The following is a 21,848-nucleotide window of genomic DNA, read 5'->3' on the forward strand; positions in this document are numbered from 1 at the left end:
AACCCTGACCTCGATGATGGTAACTTAAAAATTGTGATTTTCTCCTTTGGTGATTCTGCTTGTTATCATCAGGTGTCTTCAATAATGCTCAATCATCACTTAATTAATCACTTATTTATCTCATTAATGCTTCAGTGGGTGGAATAAAAATATGCCAGGACTTTTACTTTCTGACCCCTGGAATGTCCACCTCTGTTTATTCTACACCTCTGTTTCCACTGTCATATGAACGGCTCGTTTGACTTCCTGCTTCTATTAAGCCACTCCCTCCAAAATACGCAATGTGCTCAGATTGGTTAGCTGGCCCAGTGTATCCAGAGCCATCGTGATTCGCTGAAGCGTCCGGAAACGCCACGCCCCTTACCATTTGTTGCTTCAGTGAAATGTAAATAACGGTGTCTACATTGCTGTATCAAATTGAGCCATATCAGACCCAGATGAAGAGGGTCAGGTGTGGGTGTGCCTCATACGTCCTGAAAAGTGAAGCTGCCCATCTCTTTGATCGCCCCCTGGAGGCTGGATGCAGTACAGGTCATAAACCCCGCCCGCTCAATGCAGACGAATGAGACTTAAGTTAAAACATAAAAATAAATTATGCTTCAAATAAAATTTTCCAAAAGATGGTTTTTGGTCATTTAAGGTAGTTGTTATCACGTTGATTTATATTCAATTGTTCATTTTTGTGATAAGTTTGATTTTAGCTAGCAATTTGGTGCTATATAAACGGGGCGTGTCATCGTGATTCACAGTTGATTGACAGCTTGTCTGAGGACTGTTGGGGCTTCGAGGGGAGATTGAAGATAAATAAATAACTATTAATTTTCAATTTCTGTGTTATTTCACACCGACAAAATGAGCTGTTCAGCAGTGAACTGTACTAACTGACCTACAGGATCTGACGGATATCTGAGCTTTTCTCGGTAACGTTAAATGTGGACTTCATAAGCTAATTAATAAACGTTATTAGTTAAGATAACACGCAAGGAAAAAAGCAGGTGATCGTTATCTGGCAGTTACTAATTATTTTTATGGGTATAAGATAATAATTAGCAGGATAAAACTAATGATAGCTTACTCTAATTAATTATAGAGCACGGTCTACAGCAATTGATCTCCTGTAACGTTAGTTTAAACATTTTATTTAAAATGGCAGGACCGTTTCTGACATTTTAGAGTTTCTAGAGGCATATTAAATTGAGTTCATCTACTGAATTTGCTGTTTCAAAAATATGATTGCTCTAGAAACAGAATAGCCTATTATTTTATAGGTAGAATTTTAGCCTATTTAAAATACATCAATGATGACGCAGCCGTCTGGGCGGAAGTTTGATACCGCGACTCCGCCTCCGGGCTCCACTGACGAGTCTTTCTGCGCATTCCCAGGTTCCAAACTTTTTTTTTTTTTTTTTGACGTTTTTGCTTAACGTGTCAGCAAAAGTTTTGGCTTCAGTTCAATACAACGGAAGGGAGCGGTGTTGCGTCGTCCATCTTTTTTTACAGTCTATGGTCAGGCACTGCTGGATTCTGCTGCTATTTGTTAGCTTTCAATAGGCTATACAGTTTTATCCTGATTGAAGTTTTATTGTAGCCGAATACATAACTGAATAGTAGCATTTTTGTAAAGGTAGCGTTTAATTTATAGCATGAACAACTGTTTGTCTAGGAACATAGATGTTTGTTGTTGAAGTATGCACTAGAATTTAGCTAACTGGCTAGCGAAACAAAAACGAGTTGCTCTTTGTATGTGTCCTTGATGACACCAAAAATAGCAACAGAACTATACGTTTAAAAGACGTGTACAAACAATAAAACGTACTTACAGTTTGAAGCCAATAAACAGCAGCTTCTGCTTTTAAAGTGGAAACTGCTCCATCTTTCAGTAATAGCCTTTGTGCAAATCCAGCACTGAACTCGTTTAGATTCTGGAAGTCTTCAGCGCCGCATCCGGTGTAGAAAATATCACAGATTATAATGGGTTCTATTATCTTTTGACGCGTCGCGTCGCTCGCATCCGGTGTACACAACTCTTCCGCTTCCATTATGCCGGTACATGGCCTTGCCCACTTTGTTGTGTGTTCCCGGGGGCGTGTTTTGCAGTGTTTATGATGTCACCAACCTGGGAAGAAGCTCATTGTAGTCCAAACCGGTCGTTTTTGTAGGCATTAAACTGCCATAACTTTAAAAGACAATGGCTGCATCCAAAACCACCTACTTCTCTACTATTTAGTAGGGGAAAAGTAGTAGGTGAGCGAATAAGTATGTCCAAAGCAAAAAGTGTAGGCAAAAATTACCTGGGTGACATACTAATTCTCGCAAGATTCGGCCATGCGCCTATTTTTTAAAGTGTGTCCGAAACTACTTCTACTTACCTACTATATAATAGGGGAAAAGCAGTAGGCGAGCGAATAATGTCAGAAACCTCAGTAATCATAAATGAGTAGTCGAGAAGTTCCCGGATGGCCTACTGCTTCCGCCCAGATTCTGAAGTGTTCCTCGCTGGATACTTTTCTATCGCAGGAAGCCACAGGAGAGGATATGTCATAATCAAACACGGAGGAGAAAAGCGACGTGGATGCTGTCAAATGTGAGTATTGAAAACCAAAAACATGGTATCTTGTGTTAAAGTCACATTTGTTGAACTACTGTACAGTAAACTGCTGAATGTGTAAGTGACTTTACTGTAAAAACACAATTTATTATGTATAGATAACAGGGAGCTCTAGTAAACACACCTATAACTTAATTCTCCGGAGAGGATACATCTTAAAGATGCTTACTAAATGTTTATTTAACCTCTGACAGGAAAATATTTTTTAAGTATTATGAGTTATGAGTGATGGATTATGTTCTATGAGTGATGTGTGTGTGGTATTATGTAAAATTCATTGTTGGCAACACTGTTTTCATTACATGAATGCAAGTAATGTAAATATATGTACACTTAACTAGACAGACATAAGTTATCTATTTTATTTGTCTGTAAGTACTGTTAATAAAACAAGGAACATTTGTGTTGGATAAAAAGTGAGTTAAAACAAATCTTCAACTACCTCAACATTTAAATGTGGATTTGAGCACATAAATCTCAAAGGAAACTGGAATCTTGTCTGATGTTAAACAGTTCTTCTAAGGTTGTGAATCTGACAGAGATCTGTGTAACAGAAGGCTAAAGAATATTCAGTAACACCTTGTAATAACAGTCAGGGTTCAAGAGGTCAACTAAAGCAACCACCAACCTCCATGATGGTGACCTCAAACTAAACATCTACACCTCTGTTAATTCTCAATAAGAGCTTCTGTAGACGTGTGACAGAAATAAAGTCAGTCTGGTTAGTAATAAGAGAAGCTGGTAATGCTGGGGTACTTCGGGTCAAAAATGACCTGAAGCGTTTTATAAATTTTTTTAAAAAATCGTAGCTTCATCGGAATGGTCTGAAACTTGGTGACTTTATTGGTACTTGGTATATGAACACCCAAAAAAATTGGGGACAGGATTTGAAAAGTTTAAGTGGTCATAAAAAAAATAGTCACACTCAGGACCTTCGGGTCAAAAATGACCCCCATAGGAAATGAATGGGAAATTGGCAAAAATATGAAAATACAGAGTTTGTTTGTGCATACAATCTACAAATCAGCCAGGATGCATAAAAAAAATGACTCAACAGTGAAGGAGTGAATCTTTAAAACATCAAGAGTGCAAAACAGACAAAAAAAACTCACACACACACACACACACACACACACACACACACAAATGAACGTGTCATTCCAAAAGCTAATTTTGGGAAATGTGTGAAATAAAAGCAATTATTCATCAATGTAAGAAATAAAGTGCACAGCAATGAAAGCATGAGACTGTAAGCCATCAAGGTTGCAAAATAGACACACTAACACACACAAACACATAGGGGAATATAGGGAAAATATAGGGAAATTCAGAAAAAAAAAAAAGGTCAGAAAAATTGCCCCTGGACCAACAAGGTATGCCATTGTAAGGGCTGAAGACATAAAATCTACTTTTGAACTTTTCTTCACAAGCTCTATGCAACAAAAGCTACTTGACATGACCAATTTAGAGGGACAGCGAGTGTTTGGTGAAGGGTAGGCTAATATTGAACATGAAGAAATCCAAGCATTTATTGGGCGCTAATTTTGGCTGGGGTTTTGAAATCTCACAACGAATCGGCTGTAAGTTTATGGGACAGTGAGATGGGAAGGGCAATTTTCCGTGCAACAATGTCACTCAACAAATTCAAACAGCTGACGAGGATTTTGAGATTTGATGACAAGAGGTCAAGAGCTGTGAGGATGGAACATGACAAACTGGCACCAATAAGACAGATGTGGGAAGACTGGGTCAAAAGACTACCACTGATGTACCGACCAGATGCACACATTACAGTCGATGAGTGCTTGGTGGGGTTCAGGGGCAGGTGCCCTTTCAAGCAGTATATGCCAAAAAAAAACCTGCCAAATATGTCATTAACCCTTTAACTGCCCGTTCAACCAAATGGTTGAGCACATTTTGAGTCACTATATTTTGAACAGAGGTGGGTAATCCAGGGGTCAGAGAGTAAAAGTCCTGCCATATTTTTATTCCACCCACTGATGCATTAATTAGATAAATAAGTGATTAATTGAGTGATGATTGAGCATTATTGAAGACACCTGATGATAACAAGCAGAATCACCAAAGGAGAAAATCACAATTTTTAAGTTACCATCATCAAGGTCAGGGTTTGTTTTAGTTGAGCTCTTGACCCTTGACTTTTTAATATTAGATTTTGTTTGTGCAGTTTTAACTGCATTAAAACCAACCAGGGGTGCGTTTCCCAAAGCGAACTTTGGTCGCAAGTTCCATCGTTACCAATAGAGTTCAATGGGACTTATGACCATGGTTTACCAACGATGCTTTCGGGAAACTCACCCCAGACAAGCAAAGTTAAAAGATGATGGTGTTGGTTATGTTTTCACATAGTCATTATTTGATCTGAATCACTGAACTCATTTAGAGTCCAATCTCTGAGCTCGATTTACATTATTGATTACAGCAGCACTGTGATTCTACAGCAGAAGATCAGCTTCTGCAATACAGAATGGTTTTTTTTTTTTAAGTTGTTCTTTTCACAAAAAAAAAAAAAGCTATTTTAGGCACACACAGACATCAAGAATCAGCCTGTGAATCTCAACAACGGTGACAAGCAACATATTCTGATAAACAGATCAACTCTGAACATTAGAAAACAAGCTACTAAAAAGTCACAGAAAAACAGCAACATTTTAATAGTGAGAATAAAGAAAATTACTAAGACAATTCAGATCATAATTTATTCATGCAGCAATGCATGCTGGGAGGCATGGATGAATTTTGATTGGTGGCACCCAGAATGCATTGCAACATGCTTTATTATTCTCACCATTCACAGGCTGATTCTTTACGTCTGTGTGTTTAAATGAGTTTTGTTTGTTTTTTTTTAAACAGAACTCTAAAAAAAAAATTTTATTGATAAAGCTGATCTTGTGCTGTAGAATCACAGTGCTGCTGTAATCAATAATGTCAATCTAACTCAGAGATTGAGCTCTAAATGAGTTCAGTGATTCAGATCAAATAAGGATTACGTGAAAACATAACCAACAGCAGTATCTTTTAACTTTGCTTGTCTGGTTGGTTTTAATGCAGTTAAAACTGCCCAAACAAAATCTAATATTAAAAAGTCAAGGGTCAAGAGCTCAACTAAAACAAACCATGACCTCGATGATGGTAACTTAAAAATTGTGATTTTCTCCTTTGGTGATTCTGCTTGTTATCATCAGGTGTCTTCAATAATGCTCAATCATCACTCAATTAATCACTTATTTATCTCATTAATGCTTCAGTGGGTGGAATAAAAATATGGCAGGACTTTTACTCTCTGACCCCTGGATTACCCACCTCTGTTCAAAATATAGTGACTCAAAATGTGCTCAACCACAGCTCACTGGCACATGGCAGTGTTTTGTAATATGGTAGATGTGTCGGCATACAATGCATTTGTCATATGAAGGGAAGTAAATCCCAGTTGGAGGCAGGACGACAGCTTCAGGAGGAGGCACTTTCTGGAGGACCTAGGAAGAGTGCTCGTGTGCCCCTTTATACAATCGAGGAGGCACATTCCACGCACCCCAGCCTCTCATCAACTCATGAAGAAAGTGCAGGAATGCGATGAGGATGCAGTTTCCTCCACGGCTGGTCCCTCCCCACCTGGTCCCTCCCCAGCTCGTCCCTCCCGAGCTCGTCCTTCCCCACCTGGTCCCTCCCCAGCCAAAAGGTGGAGATGCAAAATTTGCTTGCCACAGGACTTGAAAACGGGCACCATTTGCTCAAGGAGTCACATTCCTATTTGCAAGAGACACTCTGTTGTTATATGTGAAAACTGTAATTTGTAATTAGTTAGTATGTAAATATAGTTAGGATACTTTTTTATTTCTCTAATTTACTGTTTGATAATTATTATACTTTTGCTGTTATTTTAGTTTTTTGTTTATAATTGCCATTGCCAATTTTGAGTTACTGTTCATAGAATAGCCTATGTAAATAGTATGCACATAATAATATGTAAATATATAGTTATGATATTTAAAACACTTTTTTATTTTTCTATTTTCCATTTGTTTGATAATAATTATTATACTTTTATTGTTATTTTAGTTTTTTGTTCATTATTTGATGTTGCCAATTTTGAGTTACTGTTCATTGAATTTGTTCATTGAATTGCAAAAAAATAATTTTAATGAAAATGTTTATTATGAAAGATTAATAAAAATATGTTATGACTGAAAGAATTGCATTTTTATTAAGTTAGAATTAAAACAATGGGTAACAAAATGCTTTCCATTTGTTCTTTTTCTAATGCAATGTTCAGGTTTGACTGTATTATAAAGTAAAACTGGCACTTCAAATTACCATTTAAACCAACCAAACAAACAAAAAACTTGACAAAAATAGTCTTTGAGAATCTGTTATTATATATTAAAATCAACAACCTGAAAAAAATTGGCAAATATGTGCAGAGGTGGGTAATCCAGGGGTCAGAGAGTAAAAGTCCTGCCATATTTTTATTCCACCCACTGAAGCATTAATGAGATAAATAAGTGATTAATTGAGTGATGATTGACCATTATTGAAGACACCTGATGATAACAAGCAGAATCACCAAAGGAGAAAATCACAATTTTTAAGTTACCATCGTGGAGATCAGGGTTTGCTTTAGTTGAGCTCTTGACCCTTGACTTTTTAATATTAGATTTTGTTTGGGCTGTTGTAGTTTTAAATATAACAGCCATACAAACAAAGAGAAAATATAGTCAGGTGGTGTTGGTTAGGTTTTCACATAATTGTTATTTCATCCAGAGGTGTAAAGTCCAGGAGTCAGAAAGTAAAAGTCCTGCCATATTTTTTATTCCACCCACTGAAGCAGAGTTAAAGTTAATGAGATAATTAAGTGATTAATTGAGTGATGATTGAGCATTATTGAAGACACCTGATGATAACAAGCAGAATCACCAAAGGAGAAAATCACAATTTTTAAGCCACCATAGTGGAGATGAGTGTTTGCTTTAGTTGAGCTCCTGACCCTTGACTTTTTAATATTAGATTTTGTTTGAGCTGTTGGAACTGAGTTATAACAGCTGGATTAGCAAAGAGAAAAGATGATCAGGTGATGTTGGTTACGTTTTCACATAATCATTATTTGATCTGAATCACTGAACTCATTTAGAGCCCAATCTCTGAGTTAGATTTACATTATTGATTACAGCAGCACTGTGATTCTACAGCAGAAGATCAGCTTTATCAATATAATCTGAAGGATTTCGCAAAAGTTGTTCTGAATAAAACCAAAAAAATCTTTTCTTTTAGGCACACACAGACATCAAGAATCAACCTGTGAATCTCAACAACGGTGACAAGCAACATATTCTGATAAACAGATCAACTCTGAACATTAGAAAACAAGCTACTAAAAAGTCACATAAAAACAGAAAAAATAAATAAATAAAAATAGTGACAATAAAGGAAATTACTAAGAAAATTAAGCTCATAATTTATTCATGCAGTAATGCATGATGGGAGCCATGGATGAATTTTGATTGGTGGCTCCCAGAATGCACTGCAACATGCTTTTTGATGGCCTCCACTGTTGAGATTCACAGGCTGATTCTTGATGTCTGTGTGTGCTTAAAAATAAGTTTTTTTTTATTTTTATTTTTTTTATTAATAATTAATTATCAGAACACCTTTGAATAAATCCTTCAGATTATATTGATAAAGCTGATCTTCTGCTGTCGAATCACAGTGCTGCTGTAATCAATAATGTAAATCTAACTCAGAGATTGGGCTCTAAATGAGTTCAGTGATTCAGATCAAATAATGATTATATGAAAACATAACCAACACCATCTGATCATCTTTTCTCTTTACTTGTCTGGCTGTTACAACTTAGTTACAGCAGCCAAAACAAAATCTAATATTAAAAAGTCAAGGGTCAAACTAAAATAAACACGATGGTGGCTTAAAAATTGTGATTTTCTCCTTTGGTGATTCTGCTTGTTATCATCAGGTGTCTTCAATAATGGTCAATCATCACTCAATTTACCACTTAATTATCTTATTAACTTTAACACTGCTTCAGTGGGTGGAATAAAAAATATGGCAGGACTTTTACTTTCTGACCCCTGGACTTTACACCTCTGATTTCACCTGAATCACTGAACTCATTTAGAGCCCAACCTCTGAGTTAGATTTACATTATTGATTACATTATTGATTAGGACTGTGAAGCTTTGAGGGTGTTGATGAACTCAGTCTACTCCATCAATTTTTGATCATCATTCTGAACTCGATCTGGATGTAGTCTTTGAGAAAATGCCTTTTGTTCAAAATGTTTTTTTGTTTTTTTTTTTATGAAACTTAAAAAAAAAAAAAAGCGTGAAGCTAGAATAAAATGTTTTTGTTGTTGTTTAAAATCAGAGGCTCTGTTCTTTCTTTGGATATATTGTATGTTCAGATATTCATACAACAAAATATTATGGGGGCCAAGAAAGTTTTGTGAAAATGATCAAAAATGTTGGCAGGGAAAGAGTTAAAGGGAAAAAAGGCTGAATATAAGAACGTAAGTAAATTATTATTAAAGTAAATATTTATTAAAAGACAAAAAAAGTACTTTGTTTTAAAATATTAGCATATGAAAAACTAAAAAAATGTCAGTATGATGTAAGAATTGCAGGAAGCTATTTGAGTCAAGAAAACCATAACACGGAAAAAATATCACATATATCACAAATTATCACATATGTTTGACCTGTTATTAAAACACGTTTTGTTCAGGTGAAACTGAGTTTGTATTAAATGTTTTTCAAAAATGTCTAAAAACCAACATGAATACAAAGATACTTAAAAGATTTCTCCTTTTTATCACTCTGGACATCTTTATTGTTCATTGACCCTTATAGAAATGATGCATGTCAGTATTTTTGTCTGTTTTAAAGGTCCCGTTTTTCGTGTTTTTTTGAAGCTTTGATTGTGTTTATAGTGTGCAATATAACATGTGTTCATGTTTCGCGTGTAAAAAAAACAGTATTTTTCACATCATTTACTTATCTGTATACCGCTGTTTCCACTGTCATAAAAACGGGCTGATGACTTCCTTGTTCTATGAAGTCCCTCCTTCAGAAATAAGTAACGAGTTCTGATTGTGCCAGCGGTTCCTGTGTTGTGATTCGACAGCTCTGAGCGCACCGTGCCCGGAAAGGTCACGCCTCTTACCATAACGTGGAGATGCACGCGCTCAGTGTTATTGTAAACATGTCTTTAATTTTACCCTATCAATTTGAGCCGGAATCAGACCCGGTGATTGGACTGCGGGATGAAAATAACAGCGTTTCGACGACATGGCGACAAACACACTCTACAAGCGCAACTCTTGTGTATTCCTGTGGGCGGAGGTTAGTCAAAAAACTGTTTTAGTGACGTCTTTAAAGAAGGAAGTAGAGGGATGTAGTCCAAACTGGCCGTTCGATGTAGGCGACTTCTGTTAAATAAAATATCTCGCTTGGCATTGAACTTTGAGCTTTAAAATTTTACAGATTTTATTTATACTCTAACAACAACATTACACACTAACTAAAGTTTGAAACATGGGATCACGAAGAACGGGACCTTTAAATCCTTCTGTTGTTTTAGTCTGCAGTACATCTTTGGAGAGGACACCTGGGTTGAATACTGGCCCACAACAGAGGAAAGCCAAACTCCAGAATACAGGGAGCAGTACTTCGGCAGCTCTGAGTTCCAGGAAAACCTCCTCAGAGAAGGATGTACTACATAATGATATAAATAACATTTATTGATAACAGGAAATTAAAAATAATCGATTGCATACTCAATAAATTTTACATAACATTGTTTATTTGTAATTTGTGGTCAGAGGGGCACAGTAAAATGTACACTGGAAGAAAGTGCAACCTGAAATTGTAATTTCAAGATCTATTTCTACTTGATCTAACCCACAAAAAAAAAAAAAAAAAAAAAAAAAAATCTTCTGGTGATGTAATTTCTCAGATTGATATAGTTAGATTAAATAACACTATTTGCAATTTTGTAAAAAAGGGTGACTGAATAAAACTGAATGAAATTTTAGACTCCTGACTAATTAATCATTGGTGTGATATACAGTGCCTTGCAAGAATTTTCTGATTACTTTTTCCATTCTGAATCACAAATCCAACATTATAATTTGATTTGAGATATTTTGAATCTGTATCTCATTTTAATAATTATAACAGACTTTAAAGAGAATTTCTGGGTATCTGAATAGTATCATAGTGGGCTATTGAGTTTTGTATTACTGCCCTCAGTTGTCCACAGGGAAGGAAAGAGAGTCAGAAATTTAAGTTGGACAAATGTGCTTCACAATCAGTCACTTGACCCATATACAGCAAAGCATGATGGCCCCTGAATGGCCCAGATCTAGACTGCACACTCTCAGAAAAAAAAGTACATAATTGTACCTTTAGGGGTACAATGGCTTTTCACTGGGGCTGTACCCTCAAGGGTACAAATTTGTACCCTTGTGATTTGTACCTTAAGAGACCAGTTTTGTACCTTTGGTGACAATTTTGTACCTTTATTTAACAGTACAAAAATTGACCCTTCAAAAAGGGGACAAAATTGGCTTTGACAGCGTACAATCGTTGACTATAATGAGATATATATATTTTACACACACACACACTGAATTAAAATCAGAATTTATTAAATTCTTTTCATTTTCACATTTTACAACATTTCATTTTAAACACATTTTTAAACATTCCATATGAGTCCATCTTGCCGGGTGTTAAAAAGTAACACTGAAGCAGTGTTAAAGTTAATGAGATAATTGATTGATGATTGAGTGATGACTGACAATTAGTGGAGACACCTGATGATAATAAGCAGAATCACTGAAGGAAAGAGAGAAAAAAGGTGTTAATTAATGTTTTATGGAATGTTTCATTTCAAGTCACCATGAAAGAGGTCAGCGTTTGCTTTTGACTCTTTACCTTTTATTATTAATTTTTCTCTGGCTGCTCCAACTTTGTGTTTGTAAAGCACATTTGTTATGGTCAGAGAAAATAGCATCTGGTCGCAATATAATTTGATGATGATATAGTCATCATGTGATGGCCTGATGTCGTTTAGAGTCTAAATCTCTGACTGTGTGCTTGATGTGTAGCTTTAGTGTTAATGATTGTAGTCCTGTGATTTTACAGCTTATCCAACAACACTATGGCCTTTTTTTTTTTTCCTTTTTTTTAATAATAATACATTATGAAGTAAACTCCAGGGGTCAGAAAGTAAAAGTCCTACCATATTTTTTATTCCACCCACTGAAGCGGTGTTAAAGTTAATAAGATAATTAAGTGATAAATTGAGTGATGATTGACCATTAGTGAAGACACCTGATGATAACAAGCAGAATCACCAAAGGAGAAAATCACAATTTTAAAGCCACCATCGTGGAGATGAGTGTTTATTTTAGTTTGACCCTTGACTTTTTAATATTAGACTTTGTTTTGGCTTCTGTACCTAAGTTGTAACAGCCAGACAAGTAAAGAGAAAAGATGATCAGATGGTGTTGGTTATGTTTTCTCATAATCATTATTTGATCTGAATCACTGAACTCATTTAGAGCCCAATCTGTGAGTTAGATTTACATTATTGATTACAGCAGCACTGTGATTCTACAGCAAAAGATCAGCTTTATCAATATAATCTGAAGGGTTTCATCAAAGGTGATCTGATCAAAAAAAAATTTAAGCACACAGACATCAAGAATCAGCCTGTGAATCTCAGCAGTGGTGACCATCAAAAAGCATGTTGCAGTGCATTCTGGGAGCCACCAATCAAAATTCATCCATGGCTCCCATCATGCATTGCTGCATGAATAAATTATGAGCTTAATTTTCTTAGTAATTTCCTTTATTGTCACTATTTTTATTTTTTTTTCTTCTGTTTTTATGTGACTTTTTAGTAGCTTGTTTTCTAATGTTCAGAGTTGATCTGTTTATCAGAATATGTTGCTCGTCACCGTTGTTGAGGTTCACAGGTTGATTCTTGATGTCTGTGTGTGCCTAAAAGAAAAGATTTTTTTTGTTTTTATTCAGAACAACTTTTGCGAAATCCTTCAGATTATATTGAAAAAGCTGATCTTCTGCTGTAGAATCACAGTGCTGCTGTAATCAATAATGTAAATCTAACTCACAGATTAGGCTCTAAATGAGTTCACCCACTGAGCAAATTACGTCCAGAAGACGTCTTTTTGAGGTCTTGTCTCAGGTTGAAAAGACGTCCACTGAGGGGCCAGAATGAAAGTTTTTATGACGTCTTTTTTGGACGTCTTCTGGACATCCGATATAGACGAACAAGCAGAATCACCAAAGGAGAAAATCACAATTTTTAAGCCACCATTGTGGAGATGAGTGTTTGCTTTAGTTGGGCTCTTGACCCTTGCCTTATTAATATTAGAGTTTATTTGGGCTGTTAACTCAGTCATAACAGCCAGACAAGTAAAGAGAAATGATCAGGTGATGGTTGTTTTCACATAATCATTGTTTGATCTGAATCACTGAACTCATTTAGAGCCCAATCTCTGAGTTAGATTAACATTATTGATTACAGCAGCACTGTGATTCTACAGCAGAAGATCAGCTTTATCAAGATAATATAAAGGATTTCACAAACAGTTGTTCTGAGCAAAAAAAAAAAAATCTTTCTTTTAGGCACACACAGACATCAAGAATCAGCCTGTGAATCTCAATGACGGTGACAAGCAACATATTCTGATCAACAGATCAACTCTGAACATTAGAAAACAAGCTACTAAAAAGTCACATAAACAGAACAAAATAAAATATGAGAATAAAGGAAATTACTAAGACAATTAAGCTCATAATTTATTCATGCAGCAATGCATGATGGGAGCCATGGATGAATTTTGATTGGTGGCTCCCAGAATGCACTGCAACATGCTTTTTGATGGTCACCACTGCTGAGATTCACAGGCTGATTCTTGATGTCTGTGTGCTTAAATTTTTTTGGGATCAGATCACCTTTGATGAAACCCTTCAGATTATATTGATAAAGCTGATCTTGTGCTGTAGAATCACAGTGCTGCTGTAATCAATAAATCTAACTCAGAGATTGGACTCTAAATGAGTTCAGTGAATCAGGTCAAACAATGATTATGTGAAAACATAACCATCACATGATCATTTCTCGTTGCTTGTCTGGCTGTTATGACTCAATTAACAGCCCAAACAAATTCTAATATTAATAAGGCAAGGGACAAGAGCCCAACTAAAGCAAACACTCATCTCCACGATGGTGGCTTAAAAATTGTGATTTTTCTCCTTTGGTGATTCTGCGTGTTCGTCTATATCGGATGTCCAGAAGACGTCCAAAAAAGACGTCATAAAAACTTTCATTCTGGCCCCTCAGTGGACGTCTTTTCAACCTGAGACAAGACCTCAAAAAGACGTCTTCTGGACGTAATTTGCTCAGTGGGCAGTGATTCAGATCAAATAATGATTATGTGAAAACGTAACCAACAACACCTGATCATCTTTTCTCTTTGCAAGTCCGGCTGTTATGACTCAGTTACAACAGCTCAAACAAAAACTAATATTAAAAAGTCAAGGGTCAAGAGCCCAACTAAAGCAAACACTCATCTCCACGATGGTGGCTTAAAAATAGTGATTTTCTTGTTTTGGTGATTCTGCTTGTTATCATCAGGTGTCTTCAATAATGGTCAATCACCACTAGAGTTGTGACGTTCGCGAACGAACCGATTCTTTTGAACGGCTCATAAACATGAACGATGGGAGCCGAGTCGCGGCTGGAGGGGAGCCGTTCTTTCTGTCGTTCTTTTTTCCTATGCGTGTTTTACACAGATGCACACAAATAAGCTCCTCCGCGAGACAGAACAGTTATAGGGGGAGGGGCGCACCCAGCGCAGGCCAACCCTTTATAGCGTGATGATATTAGTTATTAGTTGTGCACGCATCCTTCACGTGAGTACTCCAGTGGAAAAAAATTATTTATTCTAATTTTATCTACTTTAAATATTTTTTGTTTTCTATCAAAATGTTCTTGTGTGATAACAATGTTCTTGTGTGGAAGTGTTTGTAGTAAAAGCTGTTTTGCACAGAAATTCATTGCAGCCGGCTTTGTTTTTGATGTTTATTTGTGAGTAGGTATTGTATGAATAACATAAGTCAACGTAGCTTTACACACACACACACACACACACACACACACACACACACACACACACACACACTTTGTACTAAAGGTAAATCCAAAATAGTGATGTCACTGTCTAAGCAGAGGGATTTGTGCAACCCTATGGAATATAGTCCACACATGACAAATAATCAATAAGGTAATAATCAATATTTCAGAATAATTCAAACTCAGATATTGGTGTGTGATATCCGAGTTTTAATTATTTGACTACAAATCTCACCTCATCATTCCTCCCAGTGATTATTTCCAGGATAAACTGAGATGCCCCCAAGCTGGCTTCTTAAAACTGACTAAATATTTAAAAAGAGCCGTTCTTTTGAACGGCTCTTTGAAAGGAACGGATCGCGAAGATCCGGATCCCCTCAAAGAGCCATAAATCCCATCACTAATCACCACTAAATTAATCACTTCATTATCTCATTAACGTTAACACCGCTTCAATGGGTGGAATAAAACATATGGTAGGACTTTTTCTCTCTGAATCCTGGACTTTCCACCTCTGCTTCAGTGTTTAAACACACACAGATATCAAGAATCAGCATATGATTCTCAAGAACGGTGACGATAAATAAATACAAAATACTGACAAACAGATCAACTCTGAACATCACAAAACAAGCTACTGTCACAACAAAACAACAGAAAAAATAAAAGCAAACATGAACAATCTACGAAAATGACAGGACAATTCAGATCATAATTTATTCATGCAGCAATGCATTTGTTTATCGTCACCGTTCTTGAGAATCAGATGCTGATTCTTGATGTCTGTGTGTGTTTAAACACTGAAGATTCAGTGTATAATGTATTATTCTTAAAAAAAGTCATGCTATTGTTGCCTCTCAAGCTGTAAAGTCACAGGACTACAATCATTAATACTAAAGCTACACATCAAGCACACAGTCAGAGATTTAAACTCTAAACAACATCAGGCCATCACATGATGATTATATCATCATCATCATCATCATCATCATCATCATATTGTGACCAGATCACATTATCTCTGACCATAACAAATGTGTGTTACAAACACAAAGTTGGAGCAGCCAGAGAAAAATTAACAATAAAAGGCAAAGAGTCAAGAGCCCAACTAAAGCAAACGCTGACCTCTTTCATGGTGACTTGAAATGAAACATTCATAAAACATTAATTAACACCTTTTTTCTCTCTTTCCTTCAATGATTCTGCTTGTTATCATCAGGTGTCTCCACTAATTGTCAATCATCACTCAATCATCAATCAATTATCTCATTAACTTTAACACTGCTTCAGTGTTACTTTTTAACACCCGGCAAGATGGAGTCATATGAACACTTTGGGTGTTCATTTAACACTGGGGATTTTGCTGTGTATTTATTAGATAGTCTAATCTTACCTCAATGATATTCAAACAGGTGAATAAATTGAACTGCTTGTCCAAGAAACCACCTGTGAAATAATCGTTGTCCTTCAAATCCTGGAAACGATTAATCCAGTACTGAGCATGAATATTTCTCATGAATGCCCACCAGCTCTCAATGCACTGGCTGTCGTTGCTCGAACCATAGATGAAGCAGTTTGCAGCATATTCGTAATGGTCATCATAACGTAGGAACTTTTGCATATGTTCCACAGCTCTGTTCCCAGGTCTGACCTCAGAAAAGGGAAAACCTCTTTTGTTTCCCAAAAGCATCGTTAGCCAACTAAAGCCTGATTTATACTTCTGCGTCGAGTGTATGCCGTAGCTACGGCGTAGGCTGTGCGTAGCACGCGTAGCATACGACGTAGCCTGACGTGCACCTCTTCAAAAATGTAACAACGCGTCAATTCTATGCAGACCGCAAGCGCTGTGATTGGTCTGCTAGAACTCCTCCCTCGGGTCAAAAAACTAGCACGGAGCACTCGGAGAAGAGCGAGCACTTTCAACTTCACTATGAATGAAAAAACACTCAGTTTCAGAAGACACATACAGTCAAACTGCAACAAAAGTCTTTACCTATTTGCCGCTTCTCTGCCGTTTCTGTTTGTAAGCTTCTCTGACAACGTACATGACGAGCTACTTCTTCAGCTTTTGTTTTGATACTCAACATGACAGCGGACAGTGCCTCCTAGTGGTCTGCATGCACGTTGACGCGGACAACGACGCAGAAGTATAAATGAAAACAGATGCATAGCCTACGGCGCAGAGGCTTCGGCGTAGGTCTGACGCAGAAGTTTAACCCCTTAACTGTCACAGTCCCTCTGGACGGACGCCTCCCAACCAGCACACCCATGTTTAGCACATGGTTTAGCCCAGATGAAATGAACACTACTCAGTGTGAACACTACAGGCTGTTAAATGTAACACTGAATCAGTGTTGGAGTTAATGAGATAATTAGGTGATAAGGAGCAGAATCACTGAAGGACAGAGGAACAACAAGAACTACGACTTCAGCCACAGCCTTCGATGAAATCAACTGAAGATAAAAGACATTAAATCTCTCAAGATCTGATCAAACAACTCCACAAACAGCATTACCAGCTTCACTTATTACTAACCAGACTGACTTTATTTCTGACAAACATCTACAAAAGTTATTATTGAGAATTACCAGAGGTTTAGATGTTGATGATTTGTTGAAAATAATATTGTTTGATGTCACCATGATCGAGGTCAGTCTTTGCTTTAGTTAGTCAGTTTTACTCTTGACTTTTTTAGTGTTAGTTTTTCTGTGGCTGTTATCGCTGTTTGTTATGGCAATAATGACAAGAGAAAATGGGGTCAGCTGCTTTATGATAAGAATATAATTGTCATATAATGGCTTAATTCATGGATCTAATATATGAATAAAATGTTAAGTTTGTATTAGATCTCTTCTATGATGATAAAATGGTTTTAATCAGAAAAAGCTGAGTGAGTTTTAAAACACATTGTACACTAAACACTTTAAAACTCCAGGAGAACTTCCTCACACACAGACATCAAGAATCAGCGTATAAATCTCAACAATGGTGACATGCTTCATGCCACAATGCATTCTGGGTGCATAATGAAAACAAAAGCAGCATTGTAGCATGAAGCATGTCACCGTTGTTGAGATTCATACACTGATTCTTGATGCCTGTGTGTGAGAAACTTCTGTTGGAGTTTTTAACTGTATAATGTGTTTTAAAACTCATTCAGCTTTTCTGATTAAAAGTAAATAACAATAAAACAAGTTTAGAAAGAAATTCAGGAGTATTTTAAAAAGGAAACAAAATGCATTTTTGGCATTTGTATCTACATTTACATTTTAAATTTAATCATTTGGCAGACGCTTTTATCCAAAGCGAATTACAAGTGAGGAATACAACAAACGAGTCAACATGAAGAGGCAAATAGACACAAGAAGTTCTCTCAATACAAGAGGCAGTGCTCAGAGTATCATAAGCCACAATAGAGAGGGATAAAAGGAAGTGAAAGGATAGGTATCTGAAAAAAAAGTAAACTTATGTTTTTGTGAGAAGTACAATTATATTCACTGTAAAAAAAAAAAGTTGAGCTTATAAGGCAACCTATCATATTCAACTTTTTAAGTTAACTTAACTAATTCATTCTGTTTATTTGCAGTTTGGACCACCACGTCCTTTACATTTTTATGGAGATTTTTCAAGTTTTTTTTTTTTTTTTTTTTTTTTCTAAATAGTTATGAATAAACATTCTCCAATAGTTCAGAAACGAATCATCTTCAGTTTGGCTTTGTAAGGTTTTTGAATTGCTGTGTGGTTGGAGATTAAAATGTTCTGTATGTTTCATTTTAAGTTTTAAGGTGTCTGGGTTCTTTACACCACCAGTGCATCGATGGTTTTGTAAATAACTAATAAAACAGATCTTACTGAAACCTAAAACGGTTCTCCGGTGACATTAGAACTGCTGCTCACTGGATGTTTTGTCCCCACTGGAAAAAAAAATCATGTCCCTTAAAAGATCAACAGAGCAGCTGCCAATTTACCAAAGGTTGCACTAACTGTTTTTTGCTGATCATTTACAGGAAATCTGCACTTTATTTGACTGACAACATCAAGTGTTCTTTACAGTTTCCACAGTCATGATAGACATCTAAATGTGGTTTCAAGCCTGCTGATCATGAAATGGACACCATTTGCTGGAGTAACAATGACAAGCTTACAGGAGGAGTCACTAAAAAAAGTATAGTCGACAAATCTGAACTATTGTTTTTTAATTCTGAATGTTTATGTTAAATGAGTTCAGTTCCTTGGAGAAATCAATGTCTCCATGTAAAAAAATAAAAATTCAAAACCGTTATTATAACATAGCTATTCCTATACTCTTAAATTCTACATGGGTGAACTTGAGTTAAGTCTGTGATTACTTGTGTGATTTCCAGTAAAACTAAATGCAAACAAACAAAAAAAGCAAACAAAGAGAAATAGCAGTTTGGACTCTGTGAGGGTCACGGAGGCGGGTATAAATCTGAGCTGCTGCAGGTTCACAGACGCTCACAGGAAGAGACACACAGACAGACAGGATGGACGTGAAGCTGCTGTGGCTGACTGTTGTTCTTCTCTCCTCACCCCTCCTCACACTGTGTGACCCGCTGTGAGTATTAAACACACTGTTAGCTCATAGAGTTTCTTATAGATCTGTTTTTGATCTGATTTGATCTCCTCAGGTTTGTTCTGTCTGCTCCTAATTTGCTGAGAGTGGGTTCCTCAGAGAACGTGTTTGTGGAGGCTCAGGATTATTCTGGAGGAGCTTTTGATGTAAAGATTATAGTGAAGAACCACCCAAAGAAAGACAAGGAGATACTGTCCAAAACAGTGAGACTGACTGCAGACAACAATTACCAGATTCTTACTGATATAAAGGTGAGAGCTCCATATACAGTTATGTCTCATTCTCATTATTCTGTTATCAGCTATCATCAGATTGACTGATTTTCTGTTATTCAGATTCCTGATGATATGAACTTCTTCTCTGATGATCCTCTGGAGAAGCAGTATGTGTATCTACAAGCTCAATTTCCATCCAAAGATATGGAGAAAGTGGTCATGGTCTCATTCCAGTCTGGATATATATTTGTACAGACAGACAAGCCCATCTACACGCCTGCTAGCACAGGTATGATTCAGTGAAAACATGGAAATATATAACACACAATGTGAATTTTAAACAACATGTTATCAGTATGACATAATCCTGTTTATTATTAAACTGCTATCAGTGCTGCATGTATCAGGGTTTGAATCTGAGGGAAAACATCAGAACTCATGTAGCAGTTTTCACTTTGATTTCTTTTGCAGTTTATTACAGGATTTTCTCTCTGACGCCCAACATGAAACCAAACAGTCAGACTGAAGTAACGGTGGAAATCATGGTACACATTTATAATAGAGCACACTATTATAATATATTATTATATAATACTTTTATAATATAATAGTATAATATATTATACTATTATATACACTCATTTATGACATTTCAGCTGCAATGAGAATCATGCACTGTTGATCTCAGCAAACACAGTGTTAATACTGATTTCTGTGTTTCTTAAGAATCCACACAGCATCACAGTTTCATCAGAGAAGATATATCCACGGAAAGGGATGAGGTCTGGAAGATACAGCATTCCTGAGATTGGCAGGTGTGTGAAACACTGTGACGACTGAACCTGCTCAACCGGAGTGAACTGGATTTAATGATTCATGATGTCATCCTCAGGATAATAACTCTTGAATTTATCTACACACAACACAGCTAATACTCATAGATCTGTGTTATAATATTGATTTAATGTTTGTATGATGCTTATTTATAATTTGTTTAAATGTTTTTGTTTCAGTCTTGGGATGTGGAAGGTGGTCACTCGGTACAAAAACACTCCTCAGAAGACGTTTGCCGCAGACTTTGAGGTCAAAGAATATGGTAAGATGTGTGTCAACAAATTGTATGTTGTGTAAATACGATAAAAACTATGATGTATGAATATATTTATTTGAGTGTCTTTTCTCTGGTTTGGTTTATAGTGCCTTCAACATTGGAAGTGAAATTAAAACCCAGTAAGTCGTTCTTCTATGTGGATGATCGGAGTCTGACAGTCGACATTGAAGCCAAGTAAGACAACATATGTTGTTGTTATTTGCCTTGCTGCAGAGACGAGTCGAGTACGGATATCCACAATAAGATAGGTTTTAATAGTAACAAGGAACAGACATACAGCGTAACACAATATAGCAAACAAGATCACAGACAAGGAGTGCAGGGAGTGAGTCCAACTTAAAGGGAGTGCTGACGAGGACAACAGGTGCTGGGAATCCGGGGAGATAGCGGGAAGACTGATTCAAAAGTGCAGACAGGTGAGGAGAACAGGAGGATGCTGGGAGCTGGAGTCCGGGAAGGCGTGAATGTAACATTACCTCCAGGGTGGGCGCCCTGGAGACCTACAGGCAGGTGCGGGGGGATGCAGAAGGGTGCGGAGGTCTCCAGGGCGGGTCTAGGTCCTTGGGCTGTCATGGCAGGTCTGGAGCAGAGGACGTCCGTGACGGGTCAGGTGCCGTGGGCAGCCATGGCGGGTCAGGAGTCTCAGGTGGCCGAGACGGGTCAGGGGCCGAGTGCGGCTGTGGCGGGTCAGAGGCCGTGGGCAGCCATGGCGGGTCAGGAGTCTCAGGTGGCCGAGACAGGTCAGGGGCCGTGAGCGGCCGTGGCGGGTCAGAGGCCGTGGGCAGCCATGGCGGCTCTGGAACTGAGGGCGGCCATGGCAGGTCTTGAGCCCCACCCACATGTGTGGCGCCCACATGTTTTCCAACCAACGGGTCCCTGCCCCCCCCTCAAAAAATATTTCGGGAGATTAAGGGGGGGCTCGTGGAAAGGAGTGGGCTCACCGGCTGAAGCGGGCTCGGCGGGGGCTGGAGCGGGCTCGGTGAAGCTTGGAGCGGGCTTGGAGTGGGGTCTGGAAACGAGGTCCAGTTCATCCCCTCAAATTCAACTAGAAGCCACACTGACACTGGAGTGGGCTCGTAGAACCATGAAGCGAGCTCGGCGATGGCTGGAGCATAATCCAG

The 21,848-nt window shown here is 37.4% G+C and overlaps 3 protein-coding genes across 3 annotated transcripts in view; 2 read left to right on the forward strand and 1 right to left on the reverse strand.

Moving 5' to 3' along the window:
* The window catches only part of LOC125271349 (complement C3-like), a 118,898-nt gene extending 108,522 nt beyond the window's left edge, over window positions 1-10,376 (forward strand). The window contains exon 41 of the mRNA XM_048195412.1: window positions 10,220-10,376. Coding sequence (XP_048051369.1) covers window positions 10,220-10,361 — 142 coding nt within the window. The 3' untranslated portion in view covers window positions 10,362-10,376. The remainder of the gene's footprint in view (window positions 1-10,219) is intronic.
* LOC125271359 (complement C3-like) overlaps window positions 1-21,848 on the reverse strand; it is a 731,185-nt gene that overhangs the window by 257,922 nt on the left and 451,415 nt on the right. The gene's annotated exons all lie outside the window — the stretch shown is intronic.
* LOC125271388 (complement C3-like) overlaps window positions 19,223-21,848 on the forward strand; it is a 44,662-nt gene continuing 42,036 nt past the window's right edge. The window contains exons 1-7 of the mRNA XM_048195470.1: window positions 19,223-19,383; window positions 19,457-19,652; window positions 19,737-19,905; window positions 20,088-20,161; window positions 20,343-20,431; window positions 20,630-20,712; window positions 20,814-20,901. Of these exons, the coding sequence (XP_048051427.1) occupies window positions 19,313-19,383; window positions 19,457-19,652; window positions 19,737-19,905; window positions 20,088-20,161; window positions 20,343-20,431; window positions 20,630-20,712; window positions 20,814-20,901 (770 nt within the window). The 5' untranslated portion in view covers window positions 19,223-19,312. The remainder of the gene's footprint in view (window positions 19,384-19,456; window positions 19,653-19,736; window positions 19,906-20,087; window positions 20,162-20,342; window positions 20,432-20,629; window positions 20,713-20,813; window positions 20,902-21,848) is intronic.

Source organism: Megalobrama amblycephala, linkage group LG7 (assembly GCF_018812025.1).
Source record: "Megalobrama amblycephala isolate DHTTF-2021 linkage group LG7, ASM1881202v1, whole genome shotgun sequence".
Lineage (NCBI taxonomy): Eukaryota > Metazoa > Chordata > Actinopteri > Cypriniformes > Xenocyprididae > Megalobrama > Megalobrama amblycephala.